This window comes from Rattus norvegicus, chromosome 10, assembly GCF_036323735.1.
Source record: "Rattus norvegicus strain BN/NHsdMcwi chromosome 10, GRCr8, whole genome shotgun sequence".
Taxonomy (NCBI): Eukaryota; Metazoa; Chordata; class Mammalia; order Rodentia; family Muridae; genus Rattus; species Rattus norvegicus.
The window spans coordinates 15386950-15410392 of NC_086028.1; the positions used below are offsets into that span (position 1 = coordinate 15386950).

At 53.1% G+C, this 23443-nt stretch overlaps 4 protein-coding genes and 1 non-coding gene across 16 annotated transcripts in view; 2 read left to right on the top strand and 3 right to left on the bottom strand.

Annotated features, from left to right (window-relative positions):
* Nucleotides 1–1375: 1375 nt before the first annotated feature.
* On the bottom strand, nt 1376–6353 carry Mcrip2 (MAPK regulated co-repressor interacting protein 2). Of its 4 annotated transcripts, none has more exons than NM_001109475.1 (5): nt 6199–6315; nt 5988–6117; nt 2259–2386; nt 1930–2031; nt 1376–1718 (listed from the first exon to the last, which is right to left on the bottom strand). In NM_001109475.1, the coding sequence occupies exons 1-5, from the start codon at nt 6248–6250 to the stop codon at nt 1648–1650; spliced, it is 483 nt and encodes a 160-aa protein (NP_001102945.1). In that variant the 5' UTR covers nt 6251–6315; the 3' UTR covers nt 1376–1647. The 4 variants fall into 4 exon arrangements, with proteins under 4 accessions (NP_001102945.1, XP_038942760.1, XP_063125912.1 ...); XM_039086832.2 differs by having other exon boundaries at nt 1377–1644; nt 6199–6353; XM_063269842.1 differs by lacking the exon at nt 6199–6315 and adding an exon at nt 3224–3324 and having other exon boundaries at nt 1377–1718.
* Nucleotides 6354–6604: 251 nt separating this feature from the next.
* Mettl26 (methyltransferase like 26) overlaps nt 6605–23443 on the top strand; it is a 54450-nt gene continuing 37611 nt past the window's right edge. For 4 of the 9 annotated variants that reach the window (XM_063268929.1, XM_063268933.1, XM_063268928.1 and 1 more), the window contains exons 1-4: nt 6605–12365; nt 12590–12752; nt 12849–12908; nt 22269–22389. In XM_063268929.1, the coding sequence (XP_063124999.1) occupies nt 12169–12365; nt 12590–12752; nt 12849–12908; nt 22269–22389 (541 nt within the window). In that variant the 5' untranslated portion in view covers nt 6605–12168. Of the gene's footprint in view, nt 12366–12589; nt 12753–12848; nt 12909–13118; nt 13187–13284; nt 13364–13434; nt 13637–22268; nt 22993–23443 lie in introns of those variants that run through there. The other 5 variants (XM_063268931.1, XM_063268932.1, XM_063268930.1 and 2 more) reach the window with 3 other exon arrangements.
* Trnag-ccc5 (transfer RNA glycine (anticodon CCC) 5) lies at nt 11713–11783 on the top strand. Its single transcript has one exon. It is a non-coding gene; the product is annotated as a tRNA-Gly (tRNA).
* On the bottom strand, nt 14004–16331 carry Wfikkn1 (WAP, follistatin/kazal, immunoglobulin, kunitz and netrin domain containing 1). The gene is made up of 2 exons (NM_001129776.1): nt 16152–16331; nt 14004–15482 (listed from the first exon to the last, which is right to left on the bottom strand). The coding sequence occupies exons 1-2, from the start codon at nt 16329–16331 to the stop codon at nt 14004–14006; spliced, it is 1659 nt and encodes a 552-aa protein (NP_001123248.1).
* Nucleotides 18487–23443, bottom strand: part of Rab40c (Rab40c, member RAS oncogene family) — a 35224-nt gene continuing 30267 nt past the window's right edge. The window contains exons 5-7 of the mRNA NM_182675.2: nt 21416–21493; nt 20961–21183; nt 18487–20318 (exon numbers count right to left, since the gene is read on the bottom strand). Of these exons, the coding sequence (NP_872616.1) occupies nt 20038–20318; nt 20961–21183; nt 21416–21493 (582 nt within the window). The 3' untranslated portion in view covers nt 18487–20037. The remainder of the gene's footprint in view (nt 20319–20960; nt 21184–21415; nt 21494–23443) is intronic.

The following is a 23443-nucleotide window of genomic DNA, read 5'->3' on the forward strand; positions in this document are numbered from 1 at the left end:
AAAATCCTTTTATTAGGGCTGGAGGGATGACTCAGCAGTTAAGAGCTCTGACTACTCTTCGAGAGAGGTCCTGAGTTCAATTCCCAGCAATCTGTAATGGGATTCAGTAGGATTCAACCCTCTTCTGGTGTGTCTGACAGTATACTCACATATATAAAGTAAATAAAAAAATTTTTTAAAGGCTTATTTATTTATTATATACGTTGTAGCTGTCTTCAGACACACCAGAAGAGGGCATCAGATCTTATTACAGATGGTTGTAAGCCACCATGTGGTTGCTGGGAATTGAACTCAGAACCTCTGGAAGAGCAGTTGGTGCTCTTAACCACTGAGCCATCTCTCCAGCCCGTAAATAAAAAATTTAAAAAAAAATCCTTATATTAGTGAAACTTAAGATCCCCAAGAGGGGACCTTGATTTCTCAGCTATCACCAAGATTTCTGCATTTTTTTAAAAAAAGATTTATTTTTTTTATATGTGTACACTGTAGCTGTTTTCATACACACCAGAAGAGGGCATCAGATCCCATTACAGATGGTTGTGAGCCACCATGTGGTTGCTGGGAATTGAACTCAGGGCCTCTGGAAGAGCAGTCAGTGCTCTTAACTGCTGAACAATCTCTCCAGCCCAATGTCTGCCTTTTAATTCTTTAATTGGCAGAGAAAGCAAACTCATTCCTACACCCCTAGCCAGTACTGCCTGGGTCTTGGGGTCTGACTTTGGTGTCTTGTCAATTGTGGAGAAAAAGAGGTAGCGGATTCAGAAGGGACATCTTGGGACGACATATTTCCAAAGTGAGCCGGCCAAGGGCCCCATCACCCTGGTTAGCCCAGCACAGTGAGGCATGCCTGTTAATCCCAGCACTCTGTGAGCTCCAGGTCAGCCAGCTACCTGTCTGGAAACTAAAAACAGAGAGAGCTGGACAAAACTTAACTCCTGCTAGCTCAGGAGAGGATGTGATTTAGGAGAAGATGCTGCAAGCCAGCTTATAATCCCAACTACTGGGGAGGCAGGAGGATCAAAAGTTGCAGTCTGGTGGCACATGTCTTTATTCCCAGCACTTAGGAGGCAGAGGTAGGTGGGTCTCTGTGGACTCAAGGTCAGCCTGGTCTATATAGCAAATTGTAGGCAGCCAGGATTACACACTGAGATGCTGTTTCAAAAGAAGAGGAGGAGGAAGTAGAAGTAAACAGAAGACTGAGGATGTAGATCAATAGGTCAGTAGTAGAACGGATACCTAGCCTGTGTGAGACCCTCAGTTCAATTCTGAGTATCAGAGTGTTAGGGGAGGCTAGAGGTGGAGACTGAAAACTAGAAGTAGACAGGTGACCCCAACACACAGCCCCCCGGCATTCACCAATCACCGATACCCAAATGGGCAGTTTATCAACTTTATTAGCCTGAACTCCTCCCTGCCAGCCCCAGGGGCTTGTCCCTGGGCACAGTGAGCAGGACTGAGGTTAGATAGGTTTGACCCCTGACTCTGGCATCTTGGGACAGCCAAGCCAAGGGAACAACAGGTGCAAAAGTCCAAATGTTGGCACTTCAGGTGTGGCCGGTACCCAGCCAAGCCACAAGGTGGACCAGCGCACCATGGTCCTCTTCTGGCAAAGGGTCCACTATGGCAACATTCCTTCCCGGACAGCTGTTAGGAACAGTTGGTGATTTTAGCCAGGAACTGCTGTGCCCACCACTCATCCAGGTCAATAGGTACAAAGTCTGTGGGTAGAATAAATGCCGGGTGGTGATGCTGCTTACCGAGATGGTCAGTGCCTCTGCCCTCTAGCAGATCATAGCCCCTAATCTGGACTCCGAGCTTAGCACTCAATGGAAAACAGGGGAATCTGGCCCAAGACCTCCTTCCCCAACTACCTGGGGCTACCTGGTATAGAGTATTCTCTGGGGATTCGGGGAATGGGGGAAGGCTCACTCTGTAGCCGGGGATCAGGAGTGCTCTCCACATACTGCACAGGCCGTGGGCCACCGTCATCGGCAGGGCAGCCATCCAGCTGTCGCTCTACCTGCTGCCAGGCTGTGGGGGGAAAGGACAGTTAGAATGTACTGTGTCCCTGGTATCCCTCCCACCCCAGAGCCTGGGGACCACCTTGGACTCCAGCCCAGCTCAAGGAATGGACATAACTAGGTAGAGAGCCATGGAAAAGTCTGGCCCCTGAGCTGCTAAGGGGAAGGACAGGGCAGAGTCAGGTCCACACTACTGGGATTCTGTGGCTTGAGCCATACCCCCTGGTCCCCTACTACCTTCGGACACAAATCGGACGTTCTCCTCGTGGGCCACTGTGTAGGTCTCTTGGGTCCCCTCGAGGGATGGGGAGGTGGTGAGGGGCCTCCGGCCATTCACTCGATTGAACACAAGCCTTGGCCCCGGACTGTGGGAGGGTAGGAGACAGATAAAGTTGGCACCTGCCATGTTCAGGAACTACTGTGCAGGGTTCAGGAGCGACCTCTGTACATACCCACTGCACCTGGACAGGCCCAGACCCAAACTAGACCCTTCCTTAACCAGAGCAGCTGCCCTTTGCTGCTTCGGGACAAGGCCTCTCTGTTGCAGACCCTGAGCTTCCTGCAGCTCAGCTGTATTATCTCTGGGCCCAGGGAAGGTGAATGATTGCAAGTCAGAATGAGCCCAGTCAGCTCTGTACCCAGACCTTCAGCAGGGCTCCCAGCAAGGCCTCCTCTGTACTCCCACTCCCACCAGGCAGGCTTCCAGTAGCCTGGGTCAGACCTCAACATGATCAGAACTTTATGCCATCTGTCCCCACCCGTCAAGCCCCCACTTCTAGAGATGCCCCACAGATCCCAGACACCTCAATGATACCCCCACTGCCGGAAAACAGACCAAACAAGGATGGATCAGCATTTACCCTTCCCTCTCCCTGGCTGCCCCCAGGCCCCAGGGAGATGAGCACAAAATGCTAGGCTGTCTCTGAGTGGGAAGAACATGACCTTAGGCCTGACCCACTCCTCAAGGCAAGAGAAAATGACTACTTGAATGAGACGCCCCACCCCCACCCCATAGCCCTGTACTGTACTCTCTATCTAGGGGTGAGGCCAAGCACAGGCCAGGGGCAGGGCAGGAATGTGCTATCCCTGTAGACTGGCGGCAACTGGACCAAGCCCTGTGCACAAGAAGCCTGGGGTGGAGCCACGGAGGGAATGGGGCCGCACCTACAGTAGGAGGTGGGAGCCGGAGTCCTGGGCTGCACCTGCCACTCCGCCAGGCACTCGCGGTCCCGGCAGGCCTGCTCGCCTTCCTGGGCTCAGGTGCCCCACGCCGCTCTGGGTTCCTCCTCAGGTGAGAGGGGCACTAAAATAAAGAGGAGGGTCTTGAGGGGCACAGGGTCCTGCCAGCCCCAGGGCTGGCCAGGTCTGGTGGTTACAGAAAATCTTAGGTGTGCCAGTGGGGACCAGAGGAGGCAGGACTCCTCCCATACCCACTGAGGTCCTGTGCTTTTTTGCTGAACTAGAGGGCGTAATGGCATTCTTAGTGGAAATCCACCCCCACCTTGCCTGCAACCACCTCCACCCCAAAAGGGTTGAAACTCAGTGAAAGCATTAGGATTGGATATTGAGTCCTTCTGTGTTTTTGTTTTATTGCGGGAGGGTCTAGGCTCACAGCAACCTTCCTAAGTACCAGGATGTAATGTAAGTCAGTGTGCTACTACACACCTTACATTGGCTTACGTTGATTCTTTAAAAAAAAAAAAAAAAAAAAAAAAAGGAAGGAAATCCCAGCCAGGGGCTGTGAATAGTAGTGGATTAAGGTGGTGGCCCAGGAGCTGGAATGGAATGGGGCCCCAGAGGGCAAGGGCTACACACCCAGAGCTAAGCCCTGCCCAGTTTCTGCTTAGAAGCCATGGTTATATAAGACAAGGCTCTGTAGGGGAAAGGGCACTAATCCCAGAGTGCACCTGTACCTGCTCCTAGGGCCATCGCCTGCTGCAGCACCAGGCCATAGTGCCCCATAGACCTCCTCTCATGTACTCTTCTACCCCCTCAAGGTGCCTGGTCACTCATCTTTCAGCCTGGGAGAAGAATCCCCCTGTCTGTGCCACACAGTGAAGGACATCGAGATTCAAAATCAATTCCAGGATTTGGCAGTATTCTGACCCCAATGCTTACAAACTTTGACTTTGTCCCAAGTTTCTTTTGCCCAGGGGTCCCTGAACATTGTCCCTATCTGCTCTCAGTGGGGCATGTGATCACATGGTCTCATCTCAAGTCTCTCCCATCTGTCTCTTGCCAGGAGAAAATATGTCAGAGGCACAGGCCTGGTCATCATAACCGGCAGCACCCATACCTAGCTATTTAGTGGGTTGAAAGCTTCGAGATTTTTGCCCCACGCCAGCAGGAGGATGACCAGTGCCTCCTGCGTTCCCTCTTGCTAGAGCTGGTCAGAAGGAGATGGTAGCGGAAGAAAGGCTCCAAGGAAGACAAGACAGGGAAGACGATGGACAGGGGTGACTGGGAAGGGTGGCCTTGAAAAGACACAGGGCTAGATGTAGAATTACACGTGGAGGTCCTATGGGAGATGGGAATCCCCAGCCCAGGGACCAGGAAAGGGCAACCTCAGAGGAAGTAGAGAAGGAACCTTGTCCTAGCTCCTTAGTTCCCAGAACTCAGAAGGTCAGGAAATCAATCTTTCAGGCTTCAGGTGCTCTACCTGGCTGCTGCTGCTGACTCCCGGCCTTCACACCAGTTTAGCCTACTGGAGCCCGTTTAGAGTACGGAATGTGGTGTCCCTTTGCAACTTAGCATTCTGGAGAATGTTACTTCCTTGTTCTCCTCCTGCCCCCCAATACTGCCACAAACCTATCCTTGTCCCCTAACTATGAGGACTTAAAAAGGTGGTTTCCGGGGTTGGGGATTTAGCTCAGTGGTAGAGCGCTTGCCTAGGAAGCGCAAGGCCCTGGGTTCGGTCCCCAGCTCCGAAAAAAAGAACAACAACAAAAAAAAAAAAAAAAAAGGTGGTTTCCTAGGTAAAGAGATAGGCCGGTCACCAAGGACACTCCAGCTCCAAACTTCCTGTCTGGTGACCACTTTGCGGTTATACATCTGCACCACAGAGTTCTCCCAGAGATGCATGACAATAAGGATATACACCAGTGTCATCAGGATGCCCCCCTAGGGCAAACACAGGCCACACAGGTGTCTCCCACCTATAGCTTCTGAAGCCCAGTACCTGAGAGCTAAGAGGGGTGGACCCAGCCACAACGACCCCCCATCCCCCCAGCAGAGGCTAGTCTTGGCCTCCCTTGAGAGATTGTTTCTTCAACTTGCAGCTCTCTCTGAGGGCCAAAGGCCCTTAACCCATTCACATGCCACTTCTACTAGAGTCTTGAGCCCAGGCGCCTACATGCCTGTAGAGACCAGGAGCGTCTACGGATACAGAAAAACGTACATTAAGCTAAAGAAGTAAAAGGTTCAGCCTTGATATTGTGGGATCACTTCCAGGTCACACTGGCTAAAATCCAAAGTAGATGGGGCTGAACTTCCCGGGGCACACTGTGGGTTAGGAAAATCAGGAAACTGTTGAGACCCACAGCCTCGGAAACTCTGAGGGCTGCAGTGCCTCAGAGTGTTAGTGAAGCGCAAGGACGTGATAAGACCAGCAGGGAACACGTGCACTTCTTCTGGTCTGCAAGGACAGGGCCTGAAGTCCTTGAAGGCCAGGGCCTTGGGCAACTTTTCCCAACTTTGACCTGGACCACTTCCCAAGGGGTCCAAGTTAGCGGCCCAAGGTCGCCAGGTCCCTCGGTCTCCGGTACTTGTAGTCCTTGACAGGCGGGAGCGATCAGAAGCCCGCAAGGCCCCACGTGGCCACCAGGGTCCCCGCAAGCCAGCTGGGCCCAGAAGTAGCCTCGGAGCAGGAGTGCGCGAGCTGCCTGCGCCCCGCCCCCTGCCCGCCTGGACGCGTGGTCCCCATCAACCTTCTCCAAGGTCACCCTCGTGCCCGGCGGCCCCACTCACCTTGCAAGGGGCCAGGGTCCCTGAGGCTGTGCAGAGGGCTGCTCGCGCGTGGGTAGCGCGGTCGGCGGCACCGGCTGCCGGCATTTCAGGAGCTCGCCAAGCCTGCTCTCCACCTGCTGCTGTGTGGCACCTGCGGGCCAGGGCGGAGGGCGCTGTCAGCCGCCGGGGGCCAGCGGTCAGGACGTCCCGCCTGCCCGCCCGCCCTGCGCACCTGTGCGGCGCTGCGCGACCAGCTTGCTGGGCCCCTTGGTGAGAGTGTACATGGTGCGCCGTCCCGCCCGCCCCTGGCAGCAGCCAGATCAGGCACCCTCCACCAGCTTCACTTTGCAGTCTCAGAGCCACGGCCCCTTTAAGGAGGGAGGACGGGCAAAGATGGGCGGAGCGACCCACACACGCCCCCTGCCCTTAAAGGAGCTGCGCCCACTTGGCAGTCTTCTCAACTCTTTAGAAAATTGGCAAAAGACACTAAGTTTGAGCCAGGGGAGGGGTGCGCTCACCAAGGAGTACACTATCTCTAGAATGGAGTGTGTGTGAGAGCGTGAGTGAGAGCGTGGTGTGTGTGAACAATCTCTAAAAGCAACAGTATTCCAGTTCATATTTGAGACCCCTCAGCCAAGTGCCTAGACAAGCTTGGATTGATGGGAATCACCTGTGTTGGTGTTAGGTGTGCTTTAGAATGAGTGCTCTAAGACGAAAGAGATGTGTTTTAAGTAGCTATGAAGTCCCGTGGGACTGGAGGAAGACCAGGAGAATATAGAGACCTCAAGGGGTACCCCGAACCCTAAAGTAGTAACCTCTCCTCAAGGTTATGTTCTGAGCCTTCCTGGAGGTGCCCCCCCTTTCCCAACTACTGGGGAAGCTGAAATCAATCGTGTCTGTGAGGAGAGTCACAGGATTTCCCAGAACAGATTGGAAGGAGGAAGAACCCCAGCAAGAGCGGAAGCAGCCCTACTCCCCAGTTCTCCTTAATGACCCATATGAAATGCTTTGCTGGGCATTGTAATGTGAAGTCTTGAACTGTATCTGCCAAGACTTGTGCCACTGCCACCTGGCCTTAAGATTCCTAGTGCCATATTTGACGAGGGTCGGACTGCTGGCACTAGGGACTGGGGAAGGCAGATCGGTCAAGTCTTGGACCACGTAAGCAAGATAAACAGTGAGGAAGGGGTGACGGTGGGTAGCTGATCCACCTCAGTCTCAGGGTATCCGAAAACACCGGTGTGGTTTGCTAGCGGAACTCCAAGGACTTCTATTCCAGGTGGCCAACCTTCATTCGTCTTTTGGCCCAGGACCTTGGGCCGTACATTATCCAGAGCAGGACTGGAGAATAAAAGGCTCTTCAGTGTGTGACATGTACTAGGGAGGCCTGAGAAATGTCTTTTCACCTGAGACAAGGCAACAGCGACAGACCAACGAGAGAATCCCACCCAAGTGTAGTTGGTGAGCCAGTGAGGTGCAGGTATTTACTGGAGCATGGGTGACTCTTTCGCTGTGTCACCAAAAAGCCCACCACAGTGTAGGTGACAGCTCATGAGCACGGGATTGCTGGAGCTCCTTTCCCAACCTTACTAAGAGTCTACTTAAGGGGTTGGGGATTTAGCTCAGTGGTAGAGCGCTTGCCTAGGAAGCGCAAGGCCCCGGGTTCGGTCCCCAGCTCCCCAGCTCCGAAAAAAAAAAAAAGGTCTACTTAAATCTCCTCTCTCCCAGCAGTGGGCTCCTGGTCATACAGCCTTTGGGACAGGAACATGGAGGCTTTCCTGAGCTTCACAAGTTTCAAATTTCCTTAACTTCCTGAGTCTTAGAGCTTCCCCCCATCCAGGAGGAAATGTTTCAATTTCCAGGAAATAACTCCGTACCACGCCTGTGGCTGCCAAGGTGAGTGGGAAAGAGAGAGTTAAGGCCCGGACATGTACTGAAAGAAAGGGCCACTTCCTGGCTAAATTTGTCCCTTCCCACTTCCACAATGCCTGACCCGCCCTCACTAACCTTTCCCTCCAAGGCCACTGTGGCCTGACTCAGCCTTGAGCATGCTGTTAAATCACTCATGCATGGTAGGAAGGCAGGACAGGATGGATCCTGGGAGCTCATGATAGTTTGGTTGGTTGGTTTTTTTGTTTGCTTGTTTTGTTTTGTTTTCTTTTCTTTTGCTTTGAGACAGGGTTTCCTCATTGTAACCAACCCTGGCTGTCCTGGACTAGATCTGTAGAGCAGGCTGGCCTTGAACTCACAGAGACCCATCTGATTCTGCCTCCCCAATACAGGGAGCAAAGGCATGCACCACCACTGCCCCAGCGAGGGGCAGGAAGGATCAGCTGGGTCAGAATGAAGCACAGTAAGGGAAGTAGGTATACAAGGTGTGGAGAGTATGCATCCATACACTGACAGGAGCTCCCTTGCAGCAGGTCCCCCTATAAAGTTTGTGCAACCCCAAACTAGCTACTACCAAAGGCCTAAAGCCCATACAAACTCATCAATGGACAAACTCAGTCTTTGCTTGAATAATCGGTGGCCAGAGCTAGAGGGCAAGAAGTGCTCACAATAGCTGCAGCAGAAGTCCAGGGCTGGGTTCCGAAGGCCTTAGAAGGCCTTCCAGGTAGGGCTTGTTCTGAGGCTGGGATGTGGGGCAGGGGGTGGGGGTGGAGATAGAGGTGGGAGTCTAGTGGTCTCTATGGAGCAGGAAGCTGAGGAGGTGGAAAGACATGCTGGAGGGGCAGATAGCCTGTTGAGGGTTGAGCTCGACAGTAAAGATGCGGTGATCCTAGGCCACCCGAGGATGTAACCTTGGTAGAATGTCAGTTGGGAAGCCTACAGTCTGAGGGTGTGAGGGAAATGAGAGATCACAACTAGAACTGGAGATGCCCTGGATGAAGCCTTCATGCCCTGACTATGCCCTTCTCAGAGAAAGACACAGTGGATCTGGACACAGAAGAGTCGATGTGAAAATAAAGCAGAGGGCTGGAGAGATGGCTCAGCAGTTAAGAGCACGGACTGGGGGAGGGGGGAGGGGGATGTTTGCCCGGAAACCAAAGAATTATTATTAAGTATTAAATAAATTAAAAAAAAAAAAGAGCACGGACTGTTCTTCCAAAAGTTCTGAGTTCAAATCCCAGCAACCACATGGTGGCTCATGACCACCTGAAGTGAGATCAGATCCCCTCTCCTGGTGCAGCTGAAGACAGCCACAGTGTACTTCTATATAATAAATCTTTAAAAAGAAGAATTTAATTAGAAAGAAATCTATGCTAAAGCTAATAAAAGACCATGTGCAATTTAAAAGTCTAAAAAAAAAAAAGCAGAGACTGGAGTCACAGCCCAGTGGCCAAGACCTTTGTTTTGGACTTCTGGTCTCCTGGTCTCCAGAACTATAACAAAATGAACTTGTTTGTTACAGTAACCAGAGAGGGCACACAGAGGCAAGAAGGACAAGGGCAAGGGCTGGAGAGAAACCTCAGGGGCCTTGAACTCAGAGGGGTAACCTAACCATAAACACATGGGACTGGGCTAAGGAAAGGAGAGTCCTGCTCAGTCCAGTCTGTGAGACAAAGACACCTGCGCCTCTAAGGGAGAAATATAGAGGCGCACACCTGCTCATCAAGTATTGCCCAAGCCCCGCCTCCAAGCCTAACCCCAGACAGACAGGTCTGGAGAGAGGCCAAGGGTAGGAGAGTGTGGAAGGACCAGAGTAATTTATGTTCCTAACACAATCCAAAAATCTAAGACCTGAGGCTCTCAAGGCCCCTGATAATTTGGTAATAAAAATAAATTCATTTGGAAAAGCCAGCATCAGCTTCAGGAGCCTGTACTTCTGATCTTAACAGGAACCCAGCCTCAACAACTGCTTTGCCATGGCTGGTGAGTTCATCTTACAGGCCAGCATCAAGTGCTCAGGATCTCCAGGAAGCAGGGGCCCACACAGGACAACTGCAAGGAAAGCCTCCCACTCCTGTCTGATGGCATCTGTCTGCTCCTGTCTGATGGCATCTGTCTGCTCCTGTCTGATGGTATGTCTGCTCCTGTCTGATGGCATCCATGCCAACTACTGACCTCAGTACTTAGGGAAAGTGTTGGCGAGGCCAGAGCAGTGACTCCCACAGTAGGGTATTCAGTAGAGGCCAAGAACTCCTTAAACATTTTGTTGAGCTTTGTTCTCCCAAGCAGCCTCCCTGTGGGGAAGGGGAAGCAGGAAGATCAATGGACTGTCATCAGTCTCCATATTTCCCTGATTTGCTTGGTTTTCTTTCTTTTTTTTTTTTTTTGTTTTTTTTTTGTTTTTTGTTTTTTGTTTTTTGTTTTTTTTTTTTTTGGAGCTGGGGACGGAACCAAGGGCCTTGTTGCTTGTTTTTCAAGACAGAGTTTCTCTGTGTGCTGAGGCTAAAGGTGTGCGTGCTGTGCCACTATGTTTTAAGAATTAATGTTGATTCTTTGTCTTGTTTTCTTTTTCAGACAGGGTTTCTCTGTGTATCCCTGGCTGTCCTGGAACTCCTTCTGTAGACCAGCCTCCGAAGCACCACCACCGCCAGGCCCCAGTTAAAATTTAAGTAGCTCCCTGGCTGCCACAGGCTCTTCCTGGGGCTCTCTTTGAGGCGTGTGTGTGTGTGTGTGTGTGTGTGTGTGTGTGTGTGTGTGTGTTAGAACAGTGTTGTACTTTGATGAAGAGAATGAATAATCATCCTCAACCTTTCCTGAACTTGGACAAATGGAAGACGTTCACACGCCCATCCAAAAGTCAAAAAAAAAATTCCATGAATAATCTATGGAAAAAGTAAGCCAGGTAAACAGAGGTTGAGGAGTGAGTAAAAGGGAGAGCCTGGCTCAGTCCCAGTCAAGGTCACCTCCAATACCAGTCATTCAGAACCACCTGTTAGGGGACTGCTCAGAGTGAGTGAGGGGCTGGACTTCAGGATTCTTCCTGAGTCTGGACTGACAACTTTTCAGTGGGGTTTCTAGAGTGGCTGCCCTATGTCCCATCCTTGAGCCTTGACACATAGTTTAACTACACTCACAATCCTGGCCACTACGGCTGACTGGAATAGATACTTCAGTCGCAACCGCAAACAGGAACCATGCTTAGCCCTGAGCGGCATGATGTAGTTTGGGACAGAGCAGCCTATGCAGTCCTTGAACTAGCTGCTGGCAACCAGGCATGGGCGTCTCGGACATTTTTCTCAGACAGTCCCTGTGAGAAATGGACGTCTTCAAACCCCCACGCAAGGTGACCATCAGAGGAATATCCTAGTCCGTGCACTCGTTGCTTCGAATTTCAGTTCACTGATCACTGACTGCCTCCTGCTATCCTATCCGTGGACCTCGAGCTGTTGCTAGCCGCCTCAGCGTCACACAAAGCTCATCTGAGCTCCAGATGTCCCAGATCAGAGGAGTCTGGGTTCCTCAAGCTCCATTCAGTTACCACCCACAACGTCCACGCTCACAGGGCTTGGTTCGTTGAGCCTCAGGACCCGACCGCGGTCTCAAGCTTCCAAGAGATCGCAACTGCTGTGGTTTCCATAGCGCACAACCAAATCTTGGCTGTCTATAAATCTTCGGCACCCAGATTTTCTCGCTTCCCACGGACGCCAGCAACACTCTGGGACCCGGTGGGATATCACGTCCAGCAAAGTCTTGTCAACAGTCAGCGCACAATAGAAAAGACGCATGCGCGGTACTGTTACTTGAGCATGCTTGCGACACAATTCGTATGTCGTACAGACCAGCACTTTACTCAACAGCGCCGCTGGTGTAGTGGTATCATGCAAGATTCCCATTCTTGCGACCCGGGTTCGATTCCCGGGCGGCGCATGTTCGTTTTTCTTTTTCTTCCCTGTTTATCTCTGAATGCCTTGCAATCTGAACGCCACTCCTAAAAAGATGAGGGGCAAACGCAATAAATGAATGTTCAAAGTGACCAACATGCTGAAAACAAAGCGAAATTGAAAGACTCCAGGAGACGACAGCCTTTACTCGAACCTTGTTCCCTGTACGAAGTCACCGCCAAACCCACCCGCCGGAATCAGTCTCTTGCGGGTGCCGATCCTTTTAGGAGTTGAGAGGCCACCTGACAGCTATACTGCTGAAGGCGGTTGTCCGTACGACCACAACTCCCGTAGTGCTCCGCGCAAGAGCTGGACTACAGTTCCCGTGGTGCCCCGCGCGCATCCCAAACTGGGCTGGCCCCTCCGCCGCGATGATGGTGGCTGCGGCTGCTGAGCGAAACAAGGAACCCATCCTGTGCGTGCTCCGCCAGTATGTGGATCCTGCCCAGCGCGGCGTTCGCGTGCTCGAAGTGGCCTCGGGCTCCGGACAGCATGCCGCACACTTTGCACGGGCCTTCCCGAACGCCGAGTGGCAGCCGTCGGACGTGGACCAGCGCTGCCTGGACAGGTGCGGCTGCGCGGTGTCTTCCTCTTGCGGCCGCTTGGGGCTGAGCGGGCGGCGGGGCTGGCAGACCGGAAAAGAGGGCAGGCCCAGGTCTGGGAGCCAGACTGAGGCAGTGGAAGCAACGGGCTGCAGGGTCGACAAAGCTACCCGCTTGCTGCTCCTCAGGACTTAGTCCCTGAGTCACTGAGGGGCCTCGTCGGCCCTAGCCCACGCGCTGCTCTCCACAGCATTGCCGCCACCACCCAAGCCCAAGGGTTGTCCAATGTGAAGGCTCCGCTGTACCTGGACGTGACCTGGAAGTGGGAGCAATGGGGCGGGATCCCACCGCGATCGCTGGACCTGTTGCTCTGCATCAATATGATCCACATCAGCCCCCTGAACTGCACTGAGGTGGGGACCACTGTGGAGCCTAGCTTTCACGTTTTAAGGAGGAACGCATGAGTCTCCAGCTCCCAGCTTACTGTGTCTACCTGCCTTCCTCTCCAGGGGCTCTTCAGAGCAGCAGGACACCTGCTCAAAACCAAGGCTGTGTTGATCACCTATGGGGTGAGTGATCCCCACTTTAGATGCTCCTAGCAGCCTTAGGTGTTTCTCCACTCTTGAAGCCCAGAGGCTGGGACCTAGCCCTTTTCTTTATTGAGTGCAGAAAAAGTTGTTCTTTCCATACTCCTATGGAAAGACCTCCAACCTATCTTGCAAACCAGCCCTGTGGGAATGACTGATCTTGGGCCTATGAACTGTGTCTTGTTCTCACAGCCCTATGCCATCAATGGGAAGATCTCTCCCCAGAGCAACGTGGACTTTGACCTGACCCTCAGATGCAGGTGAGACCTGGGTAGGAGGTGGCTTGACTCAGAGAGAGGGTAGGCTGGATGAGACCCTCAACTCTGCAAGTGATCTCAAACTCCCTTCCCAACTGCAGGAACCCGGAGTGGGGGCTTCGTGACACTGCCCTTCTGGAGGAATTAGGCCAGGCTAGTGGCTTGACCCTGGAAAGGATGGTAGGCAGGGCAATGTGGGGGTTGGGAGCCTCGCTGTGATTAAGAGTCACTCCAGCAAAGCATTTTTCCAGGTGGACATGCCAGCCAACAACAAGTGCCTGATTTTCCGGAAAGAATAGCATCTCTGTCAAAAGTTGTCCTGGTACAAACTAGACTTCAGCCCCTCCCTCACTGAGCAGTCCTTGGGATAAATTAGCCCCTCCTGGTCTGGTGGCCTCAGGGCTGCAGAGAACCTGGTCCCAGTGGGCCTTAAAATAAAGCCTTTGCAGCCCACTGTGGACCATCTATACCACACTGCTTGCTGGGAACACCTCAGGGAGGGCAAAAGGGGACTAGTCTGGGAGAAGATTAGGGCTTGGGATGGGTGGAGCTGAAGCAGGACCTTGGAAGCTGTCTTTCTCTGTCCCTGGAGAGAACCTTATACGACTGTATGAGGGCTCCCAGCAGTGACTTGGTGCTACTTAGTGACCTTGAGGAGGAACTGGAGCTCCATCTACTCACAGGATCCCAACTGAATAGATAGTGCCTGGGGGGTTGGGGTGTGTGTGTGTGCAGCCAGAAGGAAACCAGAGGCCATGAATCCCACAGGCAGAAATTTATTCAGCAGGAAGAAGGGCAGGAATGAGGGTTATGCATAAAGCTAGTCTTGGAAGCGGTTGAGCAGTTCACAAGCCTTCTTCTCAAGCAGTTCTACAATCTTCTTGACTCGCTTCTCACTGGCAGCACGGACGTAGCTGTTGGCGTCCAACACAGCCACACCTTCACGAACCTCACCCATGATGACCAGTGGCCCATCGCCAACTGTCACATTGGGGCATGGGCAGGCCCAGTCCATGCCACTTAGTGTCACCTCCAGGTATTTGGTGCCTAAGAACTTGAGGCCCATCTTGTCATCCTTTAGCACGTCATCTAAGGCCACACGAGCAATGCCGCCTGCAGCCTCGGGTTCCTCCAGTACTTCTGTGAGTCTGCCCACAATGGCAAAGTCACTGCGGCACAAGCTCAGGGCCAGCTTGCTCTTGAGACGGCAGGCACGGCAGGGTGGTGTGCGTGGTACAGGGCAAGCATCCTCACAGCTCTCCCTGCTCTCAAAGTTATTGCTGTTTCCCTCACAGCCACTGTATATAAAGGGGTGGCACTGCTGCAGCAGTGGGCTGTAGGCCCAGCGTGGCTCCCAGCCCTGGCAGGGGCCCTGGACTGGAGGCAGCGCACAGACATCCCCAGGGCCACGGACACAGGCCTGTTGGCATGCCTCATAGGTCTCAAAGCCCCGGGCAGCCCCATCGCATTTGAGGGCTGGGAATGTCATGCAGCTGCCTCGTTGCGGGTCAAAGCGCCAAAGGACATGATGGGGGGTAGGTGGGCCAACACAGGCTTGTGTGTCGGGCTGGCACTCAGCCAGGGCCAGGACACCTGGGTCCCTGTCCTGAGTAGTTGCCCGCTGCAAAACCGAAAGGGGAAAGTCAGCCCGCAGCAGGCCAGCAGCATTCCGTGCGGTGCAGGTGTACAGGCCTGCATCCTCCAGCTGAGCATTGTAGAGCACTAGCTGTCCAATGCTGGTGACAACCACGTTGCCGTACATTTGGTCGGGGCGCATGATCAGGTTCTCCCGCTGATGGCTCTGCTTCTCCCATGTCACGGCAGGTGGTGGACGGCCACTAACGTCACAGTGGAGGCTGGCTGTTCCCCCCACATGCACGGCTTGTGGTGAGGGGCTGTTGTATAGGGCAGGTGGCATGGGAGCAGCCCCAGGGGTTGGGCGAGCAGTGGTCTCAGGTGGTCCGGGGCTGCTGGGTGGCCAACTGAGAATGTGTTTACAGGGTACGACATGCAGGTGGAGACCTCGCAGGCAGGCTTCTGCGTCCATATAGCAGCGGTTGTAATAGGTGAGGCCATCAGAAGCGCAAGTGAAGCTGGGCTCTTTTTCACAGCGGTCACGGCAGCGACAAACCGGCTGCCCATCCCAGATGTCACAGTTGGAACCCTGTTGTGGGCATTGGAAGTCTTCGCAGGAGGCTGCTGTCTCAGGTGTAGCTGGGCCGCCACTGGGGAAGCGGGCAGCCACACAGCTCTGCAGCCCACACACATTGGTGCAGCACTTCTCAGATGCCGCACAGTCCTGAGGGACAGGGACAGTTTAGTGGAGTCCTGACCCCTACCCAGCCTTGTCTATGCACTACCCTTGCCTCTGTCCTAGAAGTAGCTGCCTCTCTCAAAGCCTCCTCCCCTAGGGAAAATGGTGGCTGTGCTTTCTGAGCAGTATGAGTGCCAAGGCTACATGCCACCTTATTCAACCCCACTGAATCCTCAAGACCCCCAAACAGGCCTCATTAGTGTTCCCACTGAGCAGGTGGAACGGTGTACAGGCAGCTGCTCTGCCATCAGAGGGCGCACCACTTTGGGAGCTCTTTGTCCCCTTCAGTCTAGGAAAAAGAACTACAGGCAGGGGTGGGAAGGATGGTACCATTTGCAGGGGTAGGGTCAGAGGCCTGGGTCCACATGACACTTTTTTTTTTTTTTTTTTTTTTAAGAAAAAAAAGTGGTGCTCAGGCAGGTGAGAGACAGGATTGGTGAGGATGAAGTCAGTCAGTCCAGAAATTGGAGATGTTCTTGCTCTTCAGAAGACAAAAAGGTGGGGGTATCCTTTGAGCCCCATGTACAGGTCATGGCCACAAATCCAGGTAAACTGAATGTGGAGGAACCCAGACTCCTAGGGTTGGAGTCTACTCCCCACAATGAGGAAAGAGCTAGGGTGGGGCCCAGGATCCCACGAGATGCCAGTGCTCACCTGGTCCCTGGTACACTCACGCTCACAGGTGCTCTGGGCGTCGACCCACAGGTGGGGGCTGAGCTGGTTGGGGCACATGCCAGGATGGCTTCCAGGCTCTGGCAGCAGGTTGGTCTCCGAGGTCAGATGGATGAGCACGAAGGCAAAGAGCAGAGGCAGGAGTGGCTGTGGGGCAGGCATGGGGACCATAGGGCCAGGGGGTAGGAGTGTGTGGCCACCAGCTGAGACTCCCTATAGGCATCCACCCTATAGGGTCCTGGGAGGATCACTACCCCTACCTCAGAGGACCCTCTCCTGTAACTCTTGGACCTCACAAGGCTGGAGCTCACAGATGATGCTCTTCTCTGGAACCCTGAATAGTTATTCTGGGCCTCTCAGAACCTGTCCACAAAATACTGACTGGCCCTCTCCCAACCACTGTGGGTGGTTCCCAGGCTCTGGTCAGCATAGGACTGGGAATAGAAGAAGAGGAAGGGCTGGGGAGGGGCCAGAGGCCCTGAAGCTCAGAGCAACTGACCACTAGGGTCACCAAGGGGCGGAGAAGGGCCAGCTAAATCAGGGAGGGGGACTCTGTAACCTGAGCCCCTCCCTCTACAAGCTGGAGCCCAACAGGGATCAAAGTCCCCTTAAAGACCCTCCCACCCTCTATTCAGGGAGGAGGGGCAGGGCTGGTAAATTTCGGCTTTTGTCCTCAGCTCTTCAGTCTCTCATTCAGTGAGGTTGGGCAGGGATGAACTCCAGCCTCAGCTTTTAGCCTAGTTTTTCTCCAAAGGCAGCCAAGGACAGCACCTGTCCTAATTATACGTAAGGCACACACATCTTCCACTGGCAAGTGGTAGAAGTTCTGTTCTCTTCTGGTCCCCTTCAAGTGTCATACTCGTCAAAAGGCCTTGGCATGGGATAAAAAATCTGCTAGGATGCTCACTTGTAATCCCAGCAGTGGGTCAGTGGGCCACAAGACCATCCAGATTGAGGCCAGCCCAGAGCTACAGCAAATTCCAGGCCCGTTTGGCTCCGTAAGAACACACTGTCTCAAAAAAACCTCTTAGGTATTGGCATCTCACCAGCTGAGGGCACAGCTTGGCAGGATTTATCTTCCTAGATGTACCTCTCTCTCTACAACTGGGCTCCTAGCTTCTAGCTAGGGTTTATGACACTCAGTTCCTTCAAATGGACAAAGCAGGTACAAAATAAATCAAAAGTCTACCTTGTCAGGGTGGAAGCAGATGGATGATCCATGGGCACTGGCCACAGACTGTCTCATGTCAACAACTGTGGTACACAGTATAAACAAGAGCACAGAGAAGCCACTGAACTGACCACACACCGGGCTAGATAAGATGGGTACCTCAAGGGATGGCCAAGTGCATCTTCCAAAGAGCAAGCATCCTAGATGTGGCTCAGGGATCTAAGTACGTTCAAGCCTTGCTCCAACAACCCACCATGAAGGCCAGCATCCATTCTTTAATTGAACTAGAGGCTCCACTACTGTGGGGGAGGGCAGGGAGATCAAAGCTGGTGGCAAGACAAAGGCCCTGGCTGGAATCTGCCTTTCCAAACCCTTTCTGTGGCTCCAGAGGTCCCCAGGGAGTGGTTTTCTCAGAGACAGGAAGGAAAAAGTCTGTGTGACCCTCTGTCTGACCTCCTGACCCAGGAGGCAGGGTAATAAGAGCCTGGTCTGGTCAGGAGATCAAGAGATGGCTACCAGGCGCCAGTGTCTGCTGCCTTACAAAAGAGCTGCGGGTGAGCCAGCTCCCGGTGAGGGGGCAGGGATCACCAGGCCACAGGCCCAGGATACAACTCAGGAAAAGTGCAGGTGACACCTGAGCCAGAGGCCACGTTTAAGCGAGCTGTGCTATCCCACACGGCTTTGACTTCCAGTGCATGAGGCATTACCCTGGCTGAGCATGGCCTGCAGAGTCCATGCCCTACTAGGTGCTTTCTGCTGAAGGTACCAACTCCAGCTCCCATGGCAGATGTCCTTGGTGCTGCAGTAAGCTATGTGAGGCTGTCTGCCCTAGGCTGAGTAAAGGCTCTGAATAGATAGGCCGCCAGATGCTAGCCTGGCCACGATCAGACCTCAGGAAACAGTGCAGCTTGTAACCAGGCCTGGCTACTTTGTGGCTGGGAATGTGAACCCAGTCGATGGATGGCTGCAGGTCAGCAAGGTCAGCTGCAGGGGACAGTTAACAAAGCCTGGGACCATTCTGTCAGGCACAAAGCAGTGCTGGCTCTGTTCTGTGGCAGAACACACTACCAGACACCCTTACCACCCACCCCCAACAAACCAGTCAGATGAAGCCAGACTGATGGTTCACAAAGAAAAGACATGAGCTCACTGCTGAAGTACATTTACTGTACAAAGAAGTAAGAACAAAGAACCAGGAATGGTGGAGTCCACAGCAGCAAGTGTAGTGTTGATGGTGTGCACGCAGGCCAATCCAAGTCCTCACAGTCTATACCATTCTATTCGCGACTCCAGAGAAAAGGTCTCTGTCAACAACAACAGGACTGGTGGGGGAAGGTGATGCTTGATTGTATCCAGCCTCTGGGCCAGGGTCCCAGGGGCCACTGCTTATCAGGCAGTTCCCACAACCACAGCCCTGTCCCCCACTACAGGCATTAACCCAATCTCCCAGAACTGCAGGCTGGCGCAGTGTCTACCAGTGCCCTAGTAACATCCATGGCAAAGATGGTCTTAGGAAATGTGCACTAAGAGGTCCCCAGCAAGGGGTCATGGCTCCTGTTATAGCCAGGACCCTGAGGGCAAGAGGTAGAGTTAAGCACCAGCGTGCCTGAGGGCTGTGTCACCAGGCAAGGACAGGGAGTGGTCACACAGGACATCCATTGGGGACAACATCCCCACAGGGGAAAGGCTAACCAGAGCAGACTGGGATAGGCGGAGCATTGTGGAAGAATATAGTCCATGGCTTCTTTAGAAGTAGCTCGGTCTAGTGAGTCCCTAAGGAGGGCTTGGTGTTCACCCCTAAGGTTGAGGCCTCTTTTCCAGAGTGTCACTAAGAAATTCCAGTGACGTGAACTTAAAGGCAGAAGGGTCACAATAGGCAAGGAGCAGCCATAAAACACAGCAAGGTTGAGGAGTACAAGCTGGTAGACGCTGGGGTCCTAGGCCCTGTGCCCCAAGCCCAGATCCTAGGGGCCACCAAGCACTAAGTCTACCGGAAGCTCTGTAGCCTCCGCCGGAGATGTGCATAGTAAACATCACCAAAAGTGCCGGGCACAATGGGAAGTGGGGCTTTCCCAAGGTGCACCAGCTTCCCTCGGCTCCTAGGAGGTCTCAGAGCTGAAACCTTGCCTATGCCCAGGGTACTGATCACCTCTGTCAGATATGGAAGCTAGGGCCAAGCCTGCTGCTAGAAGCATCTGAACTACACCCTGGCCCCATCTGTTCCCCACTGGCCTCTGAGCAACACCCAAATCTGAGCAAATCCAAGGATCATCTGGCTTCAACACTGAAGCCCTCCATCGCTGCTTCGTCCTTCCTTCCCTGACGTCCTGAGCTTCCCCAACGGCTGATGTGGCTATGAGGGGCATCCAGGCTTCCCTGACAGCCCTTTAAAAATGTACAAAACAGGTAAAATGTTCTCCATATAAATAAAGGGGAGCCAGGCTCACTTCCAGCCTGGAGTCCAGGACTGGTTCACACCTGGCCCCCGTAGCACCAGCAGCCCTGCTGCCTGGTTAGCGGAGCGTATTCTCTCCTGCACGCCCCTCCCCTCCACTAGCTCAGATGTGGAGGGAAGCCTGGAGAGACCCAGGCAAGGTTGTGTAGCCAAGTCTTCCTGCACGCAGCAGGGCCTAGCGCCTGGCCAGGAGTGCTCCAGCGTAAGCCCCAAGTCTGAACAGGCGGAACCCACAGGTCCCGCTAGGAGATCTTGCAGTTGCTCCGAGAGCAGTTCTGAGGTGGGCTCTGGGGGGGACGGATGGACTTGGACCTCTTAAGGCTGTTGCCCTTGCTGCCACTGCCCCCGGCCCCACTTGCCAGGGAGTAGGAGCGGCCGTGCATCATGACAGCATTCATGCCGTTGGCCATGGAAAAGGACTTGAGGTGGCTCTTGATGGTGACAGGTAGAGGGAGCTTGTCGATGAGGTGCACAGGAGTACAGGAGACAATGGCACGGCAGCAGAGGTCCTGCAGGCTGAAAACTGTGAGGGGGAAGGCAAGTTGGAGGAGGGGACAGGTAGGTTTTGTTAGAGGAATTACACAGTCCTTGGACTACCTGTAAAACCTGCTACGGCATCTCACCAGCTCAGGGCTCCTGGATGCCCCACTATCTGACCACTGGGTGGCTCCCATCTCCAGCCTTACAGCAGAGCATACTACACAGTGCAGCTGCTGGGAGAGGCCAGTCTGCCCAGCTGCTCTGAGACAGGGGTAATGGTGGTGGTGGTGATGGGGGTGGGTGACTTTGGAATGCAGCCTTTACTATAGCTCTGCTTGGAGGTTAACTCAGCCTTTTGGCCCAAGAGAGGGACTTAGTTACCCTGCTCTCTTCTGTGGCTCCATAGGGTGACACTGATCATTTCTGTGCCTGGCATGGACAATGACCCAGACATTGCTGAGCTGCATGTGCTGCCTCCGTGACCACTCAGCAGCAAAAATGCACATGCAGGCATGCAGAGGTCTGCTCTCAAGAGTATGGCGAGCAAGGAAAGAGATCTTAAGAGGGGGCTGCAGCTCTTAGAGACCACCTAGACTCTAAGTCCACTCTCAATGCCTGCAGTTCCACCATTATGCCCCATCGCTCCACTAGCTAGCACCCTATCAGAACTAAGCCTCAGTCCCACCTCGATTGGGCCTCCAGATCTTCTCCATGCCATGCCGCATGAGCACAATGCGGGAGAGCTCAGTGAAGGACTCAATGACGTTGAAGTTGCACAGCGGGCTGACTTCAAAGAAGGTCATGCAGTTCTTCTCTGCGTAGGCTCTGGCCTGCTCCGTTGGGACTTGCCGCTTGAAGGCGAGGTGCAGCCGGTTTCCAACCAGGATCCGGGGAACACCAGGTGCATGCTGAGGAGGGATTCAGAACTTAGCAGAGGCACAACCACAAGCCACCCCTACCACTTGGCCATAGGCAGGGCTCCCAGTGCAGACTCTCTGCAATGCAGCAAGTTCAGGGCATTCTGGAGGGAACCAGATAACCAAGGAGTCCAGTTATTTATGGCTGAACAACACTCCCAGGCATGTCCAATCACAGCTTGGTCCCACAGTCTCTTCTGGAGAGGCACAAACCCACACTTACCTCATCAATCTCCTTGATCCACCGGTCAATGCCATCAAAGGACCAACGGTTGGTGATGTCGTACACCAGAAGGATTCCCTGTGAGTGAGATAGAAGGAGGTTATCCACAGGCATGTCTGGGCCCACTCGCCCTGAAACTTGCTGGATGGGAATGGTCACAATTCCTAGGCAGGGCTAGGAATATGGCCCAGAAGTGAAGAGGGGAAATGCATCTGCCATCCAACAGGAGAGCAGCAGGAAGGAACCTTTTGTGAGTCGAACTGGCCCAGCCCACATATGCCATCCTATCCATCCCCCGAGAACCTGGCCTGGACAGAACTGACTTTTAAAAAATGTTTAAATACAGGCCAGTCATAGGCATTACTCTGAAATCATTCAAAAGTCACACGGGCTAAGCCTACGCACATAGGTCAAAGCTTTGGTCGGGGGAGGGGTATGAAGAGCCACAGAACTCACTAGAGGGGCAAGCATTCTGGAAGTCAGTCCATCAGTGAACTCCGCCCCAGGGGCACCTGGGGCTGAATGGAGGCAGCTCTGAGTTTTCCAACTCCAAACTTGTACAGCTGAATGTCAGTCACTCACAGAGCAGTAGTCAGTGAGAGCTGCTCGAGCCGGGAGAAGCAGGATTTGCTACGGGGCCTTTCCTGCCACATCCCTCAGAGACCAATTACTGGGAGCTCAGCTTTGGGCTATCTCCATCTGCCTCCAACATCCCAGCAGGGCCACTATCATGGACTTTCCAGCAGGGGCAATGTTGAGCACACTGCCAACCTGCCTCTTGTTCTGAGTTGACTTTGAATGAGATTCAGCAATCAGAGTCCACTCAACAAATTACCCACTTCTCTTCCCACAGGTTCTCAAGACATGGAGGACAGAGAAGGAAGAAGAGAAGGGGGAAGATGGGAACAGGAAGAAGGAAGCTGAATTGCCATTTCTGAAAACTCAGGCTAGTTCCGGGTCCTACAGAGACAAAGGTACCTTACCCACAGGTACATAGCAGGCCTGGCTCAAGCAGGGCAGCAGTTGGGGAGGAACTTCTCTATCCTGGAGGGGTCCCATACCAACCTTGAGGCCAGTTACCACTGAGAGGAGTCAAACTAGAGTTTGCCTGACCTCAAGGAGCCAGGCTGGTGGGTAAAAAGGTTAACATTTACAATAACTAAAAATGGCAGAGATGGAGTTCTACCCTTATAATCCCATCACTCAGGAGACTGAGCCAGGAGACTGCTGCAAACTCAAGGCCACTAGGTCTAGGCCAGCCGGAGCTATATGACAAGACCCTGCATCAAAAGCTTGATGGTTTAAATGAAAATGGCCCCCACAGGCTCATATTTGCACACCCAGAGAACCTGAGTTGCTGGGGGTGGATTCTGAGGTTTCAAAAGTCCACGCCAGGCCCAATATCTGTCTATCCATCTCCCTTTGCCTGCTGCTGCAGATCAGGGATGTAGAGCTCCCAGCTACTTCTCTAGTGCCATGCCTACCTGCATAGCAACATGCTCCTGGCCATGATGATAATGGACTAAGCCTCTGAAAGTATACACAAGCCCCCAATTAAATGTGTTCTTTTATAAGAAGTTGCCTTGTCACAGTGTCTTCACAAAAATAGAACAGTAACTAAGTAACTAAGACAAAAATCAAACAACACAACAATATTAAGTCCCGACTTCCTTCCAAATCAATAAGCAAACACATCTCTAGCATGAACCTGCTGCCTTGGCACAGGGAAGAAAGCTCTCATCTGTTGCCAAGGGAAAGAGGCTGAGCTTCGGAGGTGACAGTGCCACTAGAGCATCACTTTGTGGAGCGACCTGGCTCCTGAGACTTACTCAATGGTGTGTCAAAGACTTCCCTCAGACGCTCACCCAGAAAGTTTCAACAATGAAGATCTTCTCTTTTTCCTAGAAGAGGGATGGGGATGGTAGGGGCGGCTAGAATTCATTGGCAGAGCCTAGAGCACATGAGGCCCTGGATTCTAACCCTGGCACAACAGAAGTAGAAGGGTGGAAAGAGAGAGGGAGAAAACGT

Coding starts and splice junctions, on each gene's coding strand:
- Mcrip2 (XM_063269842.1), bottom strand. CDS start 6,071: ATGCCGGCAGCCGGTGCCGCCGACCGCGCTACCCACGCGCGAGCAGCC. Junction 3,325..5,987: donor GGACCCTGGCCCCTTGCAAG/GTGAGTGGGGCC, acceptor TCTTTATTTTAG/TGCCCCTCTCACCTGAGGAG. Junction 1,719..1,929: donor TCCTGATCCCCGGCTACAGA/GTGAGCCTTCCC, acceptor TTCTACCCACAG/ACTTTGTACCTATTGACCTG.
- Wfikkn1 (NM_001129776.1), bottom strand. CDS start 16,331: ATGCCTGCCCCACAGCCACTCCTGCCTCTGCTCTTTGCCTTCGTGCTC. Junction 15,483..16,151: donor GTGAGTGTACCAGGGACCAG/GTGAGCACTGGC, acceptor CCTGTCCCTCAG/GACTGTGCGGCATCTGAGAA.